Source organism: Palaemon carinicauda, chromosome 3 (genome assembly GCF_036898095.1).
Source record: "Palaemon carinicauda isolate YSFRI2023 chromosome 3, ASM3689809v2, whole genome shotgun sequence".
Lineage (NCBI taxonomy): Eukaryota > Metazoa > Arthropoda > Malacostraca > Decapoda > Palaemonidae > Palaemon > Palaemon carinicauda.
Window position 1 is genome coordinate 50,259,710 of NC_090727.1, and position 12,500 is coordinate 50,272,209.

Below are 12,500 nucleotides of genomic sequence, written 5' to 3' on the forward strand. Positions count from 1 at the left end.
TTTGCCACGAGGATGATGCACATTGACAAACAGTTTCACAGTTCCTTTATTCCATTTTCTATATTTTCAAGGACTGTTTTCCTGGTCCTACAAAATCGCTTTATACATTCTTAGCAGCTCTTCTAGGAGAAGGACACTCCAAAATCAAACCATAGTTCTCTAGTCTTGTGTAGTGCCATAGCCTCTGTACCATGGTCTTCCACTGTCTTGGGTTAGAGATCTCTTGATTGAGGGTACCCTCGGGCACACTGTTTTATCTAGTTTCTCTTCCTCTTGGCTTGTAAAACTTTTTATAGTTTATATAGGAAATATTTATTTCAATGTTGTTACTATTCTTAAAATATTTTACTTTTCCTTATTTCCTTTCCTCGCTGGGCTATTTTCCCTGTTGGGACCCATGGGCTTATAGCATTCTGCTTTTCCAACTAGGGTTGTAGCTTAACATTTAATAATAATAATAATAATAATAATAATAATAATAATAATAATAATAATAGATATGTAGAGTACCACACAGTGTATTCCGTGTTAACTGTTAAATCCATATTATCGAAGCACTTAAAAAACAAGAAAGTCATAATTCATTTTCTTAAAAGCCTTAATATCTCAGACTTCTGAATGTCCAGTGGGAGTCTTGTGGCTGTATATTTGAAAGCTCTAGAACCGTGTTTAGATAAGAACTCAGATTCCTCTTAACGTATATCATTTCCGGATGTACAAATGGGACAATAGTATTGCCAATGGTAATTTATCCATTTTCCCTTTAAGATTTTTTTGTTAGAACGTATTTGATAAACGATTTGCTAACGCAAAATTTGCGGAATTTTTAAACAAGATTAAATACGAATATGGCTGAAGTTTTACCAGTTTGTCAATTTTGATATTAGGCACGGAAAGCTTTTATATTCAGCTTTTTTGAAAACCTAGAAGTTTACTGTACCAGTAAGATAACCAACTCCTTTAAAGAAAGTTTTCAGTAACGGGTTAAAATTGTATTCCATGGAGTAGGCCTATATATGTTTCAATATGCGGCCCCAAGATTACACTAGCTCCCACGGACATCATATACCTACGTCTTTTGTCCCGTTTATTTTTAGCGAGAATTAAACAGGAAATCAAAACAATTTAATCTCAACATTTAAAAAAAATACCAATGATAAGCAGTTGACAACAATAACCAAGATTAAAAAAAAAAAGGAAAAAAAAAATAAGCACTTCTCACTATATTTCCCTGTTGGGGCCCCCTAGGCTTATACCATCCTGCTTTTCCAACTAATGTTATAGCTCAGCAAGTAATAATAAAAATAATAATAATAATAATAATAATAATAATAATAATAATAATAATATCGTGGTAGGAGACCCTCTTTTAGGCAGGTTGAGTTAAAAGTAATGGCTGCATCGGCGGAGTTTATTTTCTTATCCAATTTTTCTATTTTCCGGATAATTCTTTTCTCTAGAGCGCTGCAATCAGCCAGCAGACTTGAAAAATTCATCAGTCAGGTGAATGACAAAATCGGGAAGACTTTTCAAGTATATTCTCACAAAATACAAGTAAAACTTTTGGTACAAAATAGTAAAAACCACGACGCTTTTCGAGGATAAGTCCTTCCTCGTCTTCAGGTAGAGAGTGAGGTGGATGCTGCAGTCGGGTGGTATATATGCCCAGGATCAGGATTACAAGTGAAAGGGCTCGAATTTTCATTGGTTTTCATTGGTTGATCGGAGCTGGTATAGTATGGTGTCTGGTGTACGACGATCTCGGCCGGGAATATCAGTCTATGACGTCATCGGGGGACCTGAATTTTGATTGGCTGAGGCTCGCTCTGAGCCAGCCAGGCTGCTCTCCCACTCAGAAAAGTGTCCCACGTGGCTGAGATCATTTCCTACTTCGGCGTCAAAATTCGGGGTATTTTCGTGGTTGGTAGTGTCTTCATTAGGTCCTCCTTGATGGGGGTTTCTTGATGTATCAATACGACGGCTTGATGGTAACAAAAACATATCTTGGGTCGTATTAAGGGTGGGTTTATCTCGCTGTATCAGTAGAGCTTCTAGGATGTGTAGACATCGACTATCTGGGGCGCTACCAATAATCTTGGTGTTACTGACAATATCAGCTCGACAAATAGCAGCCTGGAGAGCAGCCTGGCTGGCTCAGAGCGTGCCTCAGCCAATCAAAAGTCAGGTCCCCCGATGACGTCACAGACTGGTATTCCCGGCCGAGATCGCCGTACACCAGACACCATACCATACCAGCTCCGATCAACCAATGAAAACCAATGAAAATTCGAGCCCTTTCACTTGTAATCCTGATCCTGGGTATATATACCACCTGACTGCAGCATCCACCTCACTCTCTACCTGAAGACGAGGAAGGACTTATCCTCGAAACGCATCGTAGTTTTTACTATTTTGTACCAAAGGTTTTACTTGTATTTTGTGAGAATATACTTGAAAAGTCTTCCCGATTTTGTCATTCACCTGACTGATGAGTTTTTCAAGTCTGCTGGCTGATTGCAGCGCTCTAGAGTAGAGAATTATCCGGAAAATAGAAAAATTGGATAAGAAAATAAACTCTGCCAATGCAGCCATTACTTTTAACTCAATAATAATAATAAGAATATCCATTAATAAATATTACCTTGGTAATGCATAGTTGTCCGAAAGTGCACAGAATACTACAACAAAAAAAAACAAGGTTGTTTGGTATATGTAATACCCAACGCATTCATTATTATCTTAGTTCAATTTTACTTCCCTTGAGTATATACGGACAATTAGTTCATTGTTTAAAGAACCAAACAAAGTGGGGGGCCTTTGTAATTGTTTGGAACAGATTGTTGGTAAAAATTTCAAAAGATGACCACATTTTAACAAGAACATGGCCTATCCTAACCTTACCTACCGGGGAGGGGCCCCGCCTAGACCGTGCCTAAGATTATGCCTTAAGCAAGGTACGTAGCCTACAGTATTTATGTAGAGCTTGGTCTTAACCCTATGTGTACTTACTTACTGGTTTCACTACTCCCAGGTAGCACTTAATCACAACTTTCCGTAAATAGTCGAATTACCTTCACATTACTGCATCGTAATTTAGACAACAATAAAAAAGGTTTTCCCAGAAGAAACTCGATTTCGAAAGTAATAAAAAAAGTTAACGAACTACATTCCCACAAGACGTTACAGTTGGAAGAAATCGCAACCATAAAAAATCTGGTATAACTTTACTTACTTTGATGGCTGCTTTTCCGGTCCTATACAACAGGAGAACCCCACTCTCTACAGGACCTCCACAGTCGATTTACCTTGTTCGTTCAGAGTATTTATCGTTTCACATTACGTATTGTTCATTAGGTTAAATCGTCATTGTTGTAAGATTGTTTAAATAATAAAGTCTTCAGTTTCTTCTTGAAAGCCTTAATGTCTCAAAATCATTCAAATGTTTCGTGGGAGCTTATAATTTAGTCTCAGGGCCGAATATTTAAAGGTTCTAGATCTAGAGCCTAAAGTAAGCATATATCTCGGTTCCAACAGTTTGATGCCATCTGTAATTATTCTAGTGTCGACACGATTTGTTGGCTGCGCAATATGTAGCAATTCTCTCAAGTATTTTGGACGACTGGTTCTGATAACTTGGTGGGTTATTGTACATATTTTAGATTCAATTCTCATACAATGTGTATCCCAGTTACTAAAAGAGTGCATAGCTTATGAATTCAAAACCAGTTAAATACTCACCGGTTGCCACGAGAAGCCAACAACTGCAGTCAGAATGAAGAGAACGCGTGAAATGACACTAGAATTGTCCAGAACGCCTTAAACACATACCAAACACAACCACAAATTCACATCGGATCAATTGCGAGTTAGCAACGAAGCAACTCCTTTCCTACTGTATGTTAAGTTCCTCCTCTTCCGGGGGCAGGATGACGACTAAGTACTTTGGCATACGACCTCTCTCAATGTATGTTGTTCGTGTATTTTTTTAACGTTTGATATTCTGGTAACCTAATTGCATTTTTTAATATATTTGTTTCCTGCGAAATATCTTCTTGTTGGTTTCTAAAAAGTTGCATATCTTAACTAATAAGAGAATTTTTCGTAAGTCAGTGTAATCACTTACAAATTCTATAAAATAGAGATCGTTTTAAGATGCAGAATAACATGATCCTCTGAAATTCTTTTTTTTTCCTATAAGAAGTTTATCATTTTACTGAACTACTCTTGAAAACTCAGATCTAGATAAAAACTGATCAATGAGTCGTCAATCGTTTTTTATGAATCTAAAATTGGAAATGGAAAATATATTTTAGCTGTAACTCATCAACTATAGGTGCGTTGGAGTAGGATAATACATAGGAAAAAAATTATCCTAATAGCCTAAAGGTTCATCATCAATATCCCCAACTACGCCTCTTGACGCAAAGGCCTCCGGTTAGATTTCCCCAGTTGTCTCTATCTATAGGTGACAACACGTTCCCTTGGAATACTCTCTTGTTCACTGGAAATTCATTTGATAAGACTCCACTAACATTAACTTAGCACTTGCTATGCTCATGAACAGACTTAATCAAATACACATATTTAAGAGGAATTCCATAATAACGCAGGACTCTCTACAAAATTGACCGGTGTACGCTATCAAAGGCATTTTACATAGTTCACAAATGCCGTCAAAAGTGGATTTCTATACTCTAAGCATTGCTGCACAGCATATCTCAAAATGAAAATTTGGTCAGTGGAACTTCTACCTTTTCTATATCCTGCTTGTTCATATCTCACCTTTTCAATCCTTCTCCCCAGTATCTAGAATATGCATACTTTATATTTTCATAACAACTGACGTATGTGTTATGCCTCTGCAATAAAGTTTAGTTAAAAAAATAAAAACTATGCTCACTCATCTAGATCGGCGTCAATGACCTTAGATGTCAGGATGCCAGAAAACCTCAAATCAATCAATCACTCATCTAGAATAATAACTCATAAATTCACGAACAATTTGCAATACTGTTACACCTCCTTACTCTCTAATACATTTACAGAACAATTAATTTTTTCGTCTCTTTCAGGTGAAAGTACCAACAAAAGGGCCCAAAATCTCGACGCCAAACTCATTGGTCTTCCATTCCGCAGTGGCGTCTGCCGTCCACATCGTGAGCTACTGCTTGCCGGTACTCAACGAGTACTTTATGGCCAGGGAACTAGACTCCTCTTGCAAGCGATTTATGGTCCGAAGGAAGAGGCTGTTAGAAGTTGCATTTTATATGCCTAGATTCTTGGTGAGCAGGACTACTAAAGAGTTGGCGGTAAGTTCCCCTAGGATCTCTAGACTTAGAGTAGGTCTATACCTCATGGTGTTCATCTGGTAGACCCCTTTTCTGCTCCCAAATAACTCCAAGCTTTGGCATCAGCGAAGGAAGAGGCTGTTAGAAATTGCATTTTATATGCCCAGATTCTTGGTGAGCAGGACTACTGAGTTGGTGGTAAGTTCACCCAGGGTCTCTAGACTTAGAGTAGGTCTACACCTCGCAGTGTTCAACCGGTGGACCCATTTTCTGCTCTCATATACCTCCAAGCTCTGGCATCAATTTAGCTCTTTTCTGTGCAGCCCTACATGGATGCATTTGTCTCCAGACGTCTTTCTGTTACCTACAAGAATCCATATACATTTATGTTTATATATATGCAATATTTTTTCATGTGTTTTAGTTTTTTCAAAAGCCAACTCTATTTCATTAACTATTAGATGCTTGATAACAATTTTAATTAAAATCAAATGCGATATATAGAAGTAAAGAAAGCTCTAATTAAGATGGAGAACAGCAAAGCACTATCCAATTGAGATGTTATTATGGGTAGAATTAATATTAGAAACGTTAAGATCCAAATGGGAATAAACAATTCCAAATTAATAGGAAGAAAACTCACAGTGGTGATTATAAAGGAATCATGCATTATTTTATGGATGGTTTCAGAATTCTTTTTTTAGATTATGAGAAAATGAAATGATAGTTTAATAAAAGGAAGGGCATAGTTGATCCATAAGGAAGGGCATAGTTGATCCTATCTTTAAAAGAATACAGGAATAGAGGCTGGAAGGTAATTTCAGGGAATAATGTTCATTTATAAACGTAGATGCTAGAGAGTACGCGTATATTCATTAAAATACAAAGTGAAGAACTATCTAAGTGTTCAAGGAAGAAGAAAACGCCAGAAAGGCTACCTAAGTTGGTTAAACGGTGTATAAAAACAACAGTAATAACAGTACAGCGCAGGTTTGCTAGGTTTTTTAAATGAGAATAGGCCATTTTCTAATCAACCGCAGCTTTAAAAGGCCAACCCATTAGTTGAAAAGGCCTAAAAATATAGTGTATAAGGTCCATCTTTTTTTTCATGATATTATTAATGGCCAACTAACCAATTTCAAAAAGGCCATTTTTTTTTACCTGAAAAAATGCCAACCTAGCAACCCCAGGCTGTAACAAGATTTCTTGGCCAGAAATTGTTCTGTTCAGAAAGGAAGGCTGAAGTTAAGAGTTAGTTTACACGAAGGATTGGTACCTTGCTCCTTCTTGGTTGTGGATGCGTTGAGAGAACGTATCAGTCAGAGGACTAACATCAATGGAAATTAAGTATAAACTCATTATAATTTCTTTTACAGTCGCACCTAATTGCACTGAGGGACTATTACTGGTCGAGAAGTGTCCTCTGCAACAAGCACTACAAATCCATGCGCTCTTTGATTAGCCAAGAAATCAATGCAATACTGAACTCGGGACTGAATTATACTCACGTGAAGCCTCTTTGCAAGTTAGTGATTCAGCTCCTATTTTGCTACGATGTTGGAGATTTTGCATCAGAATTAATCGAGGTAAGGGTTTGTTTGTTTGTGCTGTACCTCTTGTGGCTTCGGGTATTATCATCATTACAAGCTAAACTGCAACCCTAGCAGAAAAAGCAGGATGATATAAGCCCAATGGCTCCAAAAAGGTAAAATTGCTTAATGTCTTATGTCTCTTTGCCTATTCAATCTGTATCACCACTCACAGAACTTTCCTTGGTTTAGCGGGTTTCCATTTTTTTCTTCGTATTCTTTGTTAACTGCATATCGTTGCTCAAAGATGTAATCTATACGACTAGAGTGAGAATGATGATTTATCCTAACTTACGGTTTTTCACAAGAAAATCTCCTTAACTCATATACTGTTAATGTAAAACAATATTTCTTTTTCCTATCTCTGTAATTAACAATAAGTGTCTGTTTATGCTCTGTTAGTAGTAGCTTGTCCAGGGCACTAGCTACCTGTTGAGACACTACTGCTAGAGAATTATTGGCCAGGCACCACTACATTGGATCACTTTCCGGTTACGACTCCATTTTCCATACATACACCGAATACTCTGGTCTATTTTTTCCACATTCTCCTCTATCCTCACACACCTGACAATACTGAGATGACCAATCAATTCTAAGCTCAGGGGTTGACTAATGCACTGTAATTGTTCAATGGCTACTTTCCTCATGGTAAGGGGAAGAAAAGATTCTTTTGCTATGGTAAGCAGCTCTTCTAGGAGAAGGACACCCCAAAATCCAACCATAGCCTCTGTACCATGGTCTTTCACTGTCTTGGCTTAGAGTTCTCTTGCTTGCGGGAACACTCGGGCACACTATTCTTTCTTATTTCTCTTCCTCTTCTTTATCTATTTCCTTTCCTCACGAAGTTATTTTCCCCAGTTGGAGTCCTTGGGCTTATAGCATACTGCTTTTCCAACTCGGATTGTAGCTTAGCTAATAATAGTAATAATAATAATAATAATAATAATAATGATAATAATAATAATAATAATAATGATAATAATAATAATAATAATTTTAGATTATAATAATATGCTACGGTCCAACACCAGATGAAGGATCAAACAGTTATAACAACAATTGAAACAATAAAATGGATGAATAAATGAAGAATTGTAATAAGAGTGATGTTAAAATAATTTTAGATTGAAGACTGGATAAACGTATTAATTTTTAGTCCATGTTATGTTGATCATATATTGGTGACCCATCGGCATAAGCTATGCAACTACTTTTATCTGATACAATAGTCTATTAGATTTAACGGAAATTGATCAATCATTGTCTTGATTCCTCTTGCGTTATTTTTCAGCTTTGTAAATATTAGTTTTTCTTGTAACCTGTATTCCAGTTAACACTAAGGATCTGTATCAGTGGATTTCTTGTCTTTACAGATTATGAAGTCACCCAAGTGCCAAGAATTAGACGAATTAGTGAAAGCTCTCGCCCCATTTCACACGGAGTTCCTCGACGCCCGATCACTAGTAATTGGTGATATCTCTCTCATCAAGACGATGCTTTCAAGTTCCCCTAATCTGAAGAAAATCTTCGTTCGTTAGGTCTTCTTTAGAAGAGAAGCTATGGCTCTGCTACCACAGATATGTGGCAGGACTCTGAAAGAAATAGGCATCAACAGAGAAGGGTCCTTCTCCAGTAGGTACGACCTTTTCGAGCTCTTTTTCAAAGGGAAATCGAGAGGGGAAGTCATGGAGGCCGCTCGCAGAAATGAGTCTCTAGAAGTCAATTTTCCTGTACTATCTAGAGTTTACGTCAGTTGTTCATTAGATTTCGAATGTTTTCACGCTTTTATTCCACTTACCACTTGAATTACGATATGCCCTGCTGTCAGAACGAACTCAGAGACAAGTTCGATTTGGCAATGATATTAAATTTCGCATCCCTCATTGGCGCTCATCCAAAATTCGAAGTGTTTTCCAAAAAGTTTAAAAATCACGATGACAACTGTGAAATCACCCACCTGCAATTGACGAGCACTGCTATTTGGTTATTTGGAAGTAGGATAAATGTTTACCTGGAGCTATGTTCCACCCACTTCAATGGGCTAAAACTGCTGCTCTCTCCCGATGGTTCAAACCTGTCTGGGAACCCCTTGTACCTGGACAGAGCTATTCCATTCTATTCAGGGATGCCGGCAAAGCACTGCTGATGCTCTCGATCCAAGTGAGCACTACAGAAGATTTGGCAGAGGCTCTCCACTGTTTAAATTATTGCCCTGTTTTAAGGGAGTTCTCCTTGCGTTTAGACGAGGCTTGGATCGTCAACACCTGCTCTCTTCTTCGATTGGGTCTCAAAACACTGAGCGAACTGACGAAAATAGAATTCAGTGGAACGCTGGGTAAAAACTCTGACAGTGTTTCTCACATCCTTGAGAAAGTGATTCTAGCAGCCCTTAATCTCCAATACATAGTGTTTTCAGAGGACATGGCAAACGAGATCAATTGTTATTTGTCAATTATATGAAGTGTTTGGGATCTCATAAGTATTGGTCATAGCTTTCTTTAGATTCTTGTTTTTGGTTCTGTAGACATTTCTAGATCAGATTGTTTAGAAGAGGCCGGATGTCGTCAGTGCAAAAAGGTTAAATTAAAGCAAAAATAATCTTATTCAAAATCAAGGCATTACAATTTCTTCTTCCAATGGTGCGTTTTATCATCTATAGTTTAAATTTTCTTATTCAGAACTATATTTCATAATATATTTCATTGATAACTTATTTTAATTCTTCCTCCTTTTTTTAAAGACTAAATTGCATTACTATAATTTTTACTTGTATCCGGAAATATTTATAAAATAATGGCACTACACCTTTGTATATGAATAAAAAAAGTGCTGGTTTTTTACGTTTCTGTAATAAATGTAAATATAAAATTTTAACAAACTATAAACCATTTTGTATAAATATTTAATGCAGCTGTATTCTTTTGAAATGGGAAATACATTACCAAAATAATAGCTAAAGGTTTTCTTCAGTCCTTATCACTTAATTTTTTTTCCTAATATCAAATCATTACCGAAAGTTTGAAAATAAAAGGCAACATTGTCAGCAAACCATTCACAGATAAAGTTTAATAAAGCAAAAGTAATATACAAGCTAGTCATTACTATTACACTTAGAGGAACTTCTGTATGCTGTAACCTTTTCAGTAATTCCCAATGTACAGTAAATCAACTGCAAGAGTGTAGTGAACTTACCCTGATTTTAATCCCATCAATTTAGAAACTTTATACATACATGGTGCAAATAAGTACAATGCCATACTTCCTTGTTATGCCAAAAAGGTTCCGTAATGATATAAAGCCCTGTCCACACGATCGATACCAGTGATACCAGATCACAATATTTAGTAAGAATGAGGGTTAATGATGTCAGAAGCGGGAAAACCACAGATAGGGATCTGGCATCATACAGTGTTGCCAGATCCCTGCCTTTAGTTTTCATGCTTTTGACGGCATCAACGCTCATTTTCACCAACTATGGCTATTGTGGCCTGGTATCACTGTTTGCCCGTCGGGCATGCTGGATCGTGTGGACAGGGCTTAAGACGTGTATAAAACTATGTAATCTATAAAAATACACAGTTTTATATACGTCTTATATCATTGTGAAACCTTTTCACCTTATACAGACATATTTCCATTTGTAAAATGGACGAGTATTTCAAAACGAGTTTTACCTATACAAAGGTAAAGCAGATTTTTCTATCTAATGATTTAAAACATTACTAGTTCAGTTAGTGAATTCACAGGAAGTATATATACCAATAAAAATCTCAAGCTTAATCAACTTCCCAAAGGGGTTAGATGACTCAACATTAATATCTCTTCAATAGGTGGACTGAAGGCCATAATATGTAACATAAAAGTATATAATTATATGTTATGAATAGGAACAGTTAAAGAAACAAATAGATATTTACAAACACAGAAAATGGAACCAAACCCTCGGGTTAACTGTCAAATATTTAGCAAGAATTCCAGTCATAGAAAACGAGTATAGCATAATTATCTTGGAAGATAATTTATTTCTACATTTCCATTTGATTACTTTAATAAATTTAAAATCAGAACGAAAACTACTTTGTTGTCTCTAAGTCATGATAAATGACATCTTAGTTTTCGTTGAAGAATATGGTTGTTTTAGTGGCATTAAATCCCACTATGGCTGCCACAATTTTCAGCGCAACTTACTTATAAGAGGGTCTAGTTCTGAGAAATGGCATTTTAAACATATCGTAACTGTTAAACAATCAGTTATTTTACCTTTAAATAAAAAAACCAAGAGCCAAAAAAATAAGCCAGATAAGATTTACAACTGGAAGTTCTGCACAAAAGATGCATAATGAGCTCTGTAAGCAGCTGACGATTTGGATCCTCCTGTGTGATGCGAATACTCTTGAGTATCTGTCGTGGTCCAGGTGAGGCATGAGCATCACTGGCTGGAGATTCAGGGACTTGCGTGATCCAGCGAGGCTGGCAGCATCACCCACGAAGCCTGGGTTCATTTGGCCTGCAATGGGATGCTCAGTTTCGTTTATTGAACAAAGATTTGGATGTTTACTGTTTCTAGAATTATTTATTTATTTATTTTCTTATTTCCTTTCCTCCCCGGGCTATTATTATTATTATTATTATTATTATTATTATTATTATTATTATTATTACTCGCTAAGCTACAATCCTAGTTGGGAAAGCAGGATGCTATAAGCCCAGGGGCTCCAACAGGGAAAATAGCTCAGTGAGTTAAGGAAACAAAGAAAAATAAAATATTTTAAAAAGAGCACAACATTAAAATAATTATCTCTTTATGTATAAACTATAAAACCTTTAACAAAACAAAAGGAAGAGAAATAAGATGGAATAGTGTGCCCGAGTGTACCCTCAAGCAAGAGAATTCTAACCAAAAACGGTGGAAGACCATGGTACATAGGCTATGGCCCTACCTAAGATTAGAGAACAATGGTTTGATTTTGGAGTGTCCTCCTAGAAGAGCTGCTTACCATAGCTAAAGAGTCTCTTCTACCCTTAACAAGAGGAAAGTGGCCACTGAATTATTACAGTGCATTAAGAAGAAATTGTTCTTCCCTACTGGAGCCCTTGGGCTTATAGCATCTTGCTTTTCCATCTAGGGTTGTAGCTTGGATAATAATAATAATAATAATAATAATAATAATAATAATAATAATAATAATAATAATAATAATAATAATAATAATATCCGTCCAGATTTACATTAAAGATATGACAACCTGAATTATACTATTGATTGATGTGCTTTGATCATTCTCATTCCTTATGCTAGAAATATGTAAAGTAATGAAAGAACTGGTCACTTGAATTACATTATGACTTGATATGGGATTATCAATCTCGGTTAACGTAAAGGGAATGATGTTAAGGTATGCCATTAAGAAATTGACACTTAAAAGACGAGGAGTTGCACAATTTGACGTATTATATCAAAAGCCATTGTAATCTAGAGTTATGTCTTATGTCTTGTAGAAAAAAGAATTGACAAATTAAACTGCACTAGAGAGTTATTGGGTCCTTTGACTAGTCAGATGGTACGGTACTAAATTGGGTTTCGCTCTGGTTACAGCTCATTTTCCCTTTATCTACATAT

At 36.4% G+C, this 12,500-nt stretch overlaps 1 protein-coding gene and 1 pseudogene across 1 annotated transcript in view; one reads left to right on the forward strand and one right to left on the reverse strand.

Annotated features, from left to right (window-relative positions):
- Positions 1–9,597, forward strand: part of LOC137631790 (uncharacterized) — a 30,996-nt pseudogene extending 21,399 nt beyond the window's left edge.
- A 1,545-nt stretch (positions 9,598–11,142) lies between these two features.
- The window catches only part of LOC137631795 (uncharacterized), a 2,060-nt gene continuing 702 nt past the window's right edge, over positions 11,143–12,500 (reverse strand). Inside the window, exon 2 of the mRNA XM_068363768.1 lies at positions 11,143–11,387. Within this exon, the coding sequence (XP_068219869.1) occupies positions 11,143–11,387 (245 nt within the window). The remainder of the gene's footprint in view (positions 11,388–12,500) is intronic.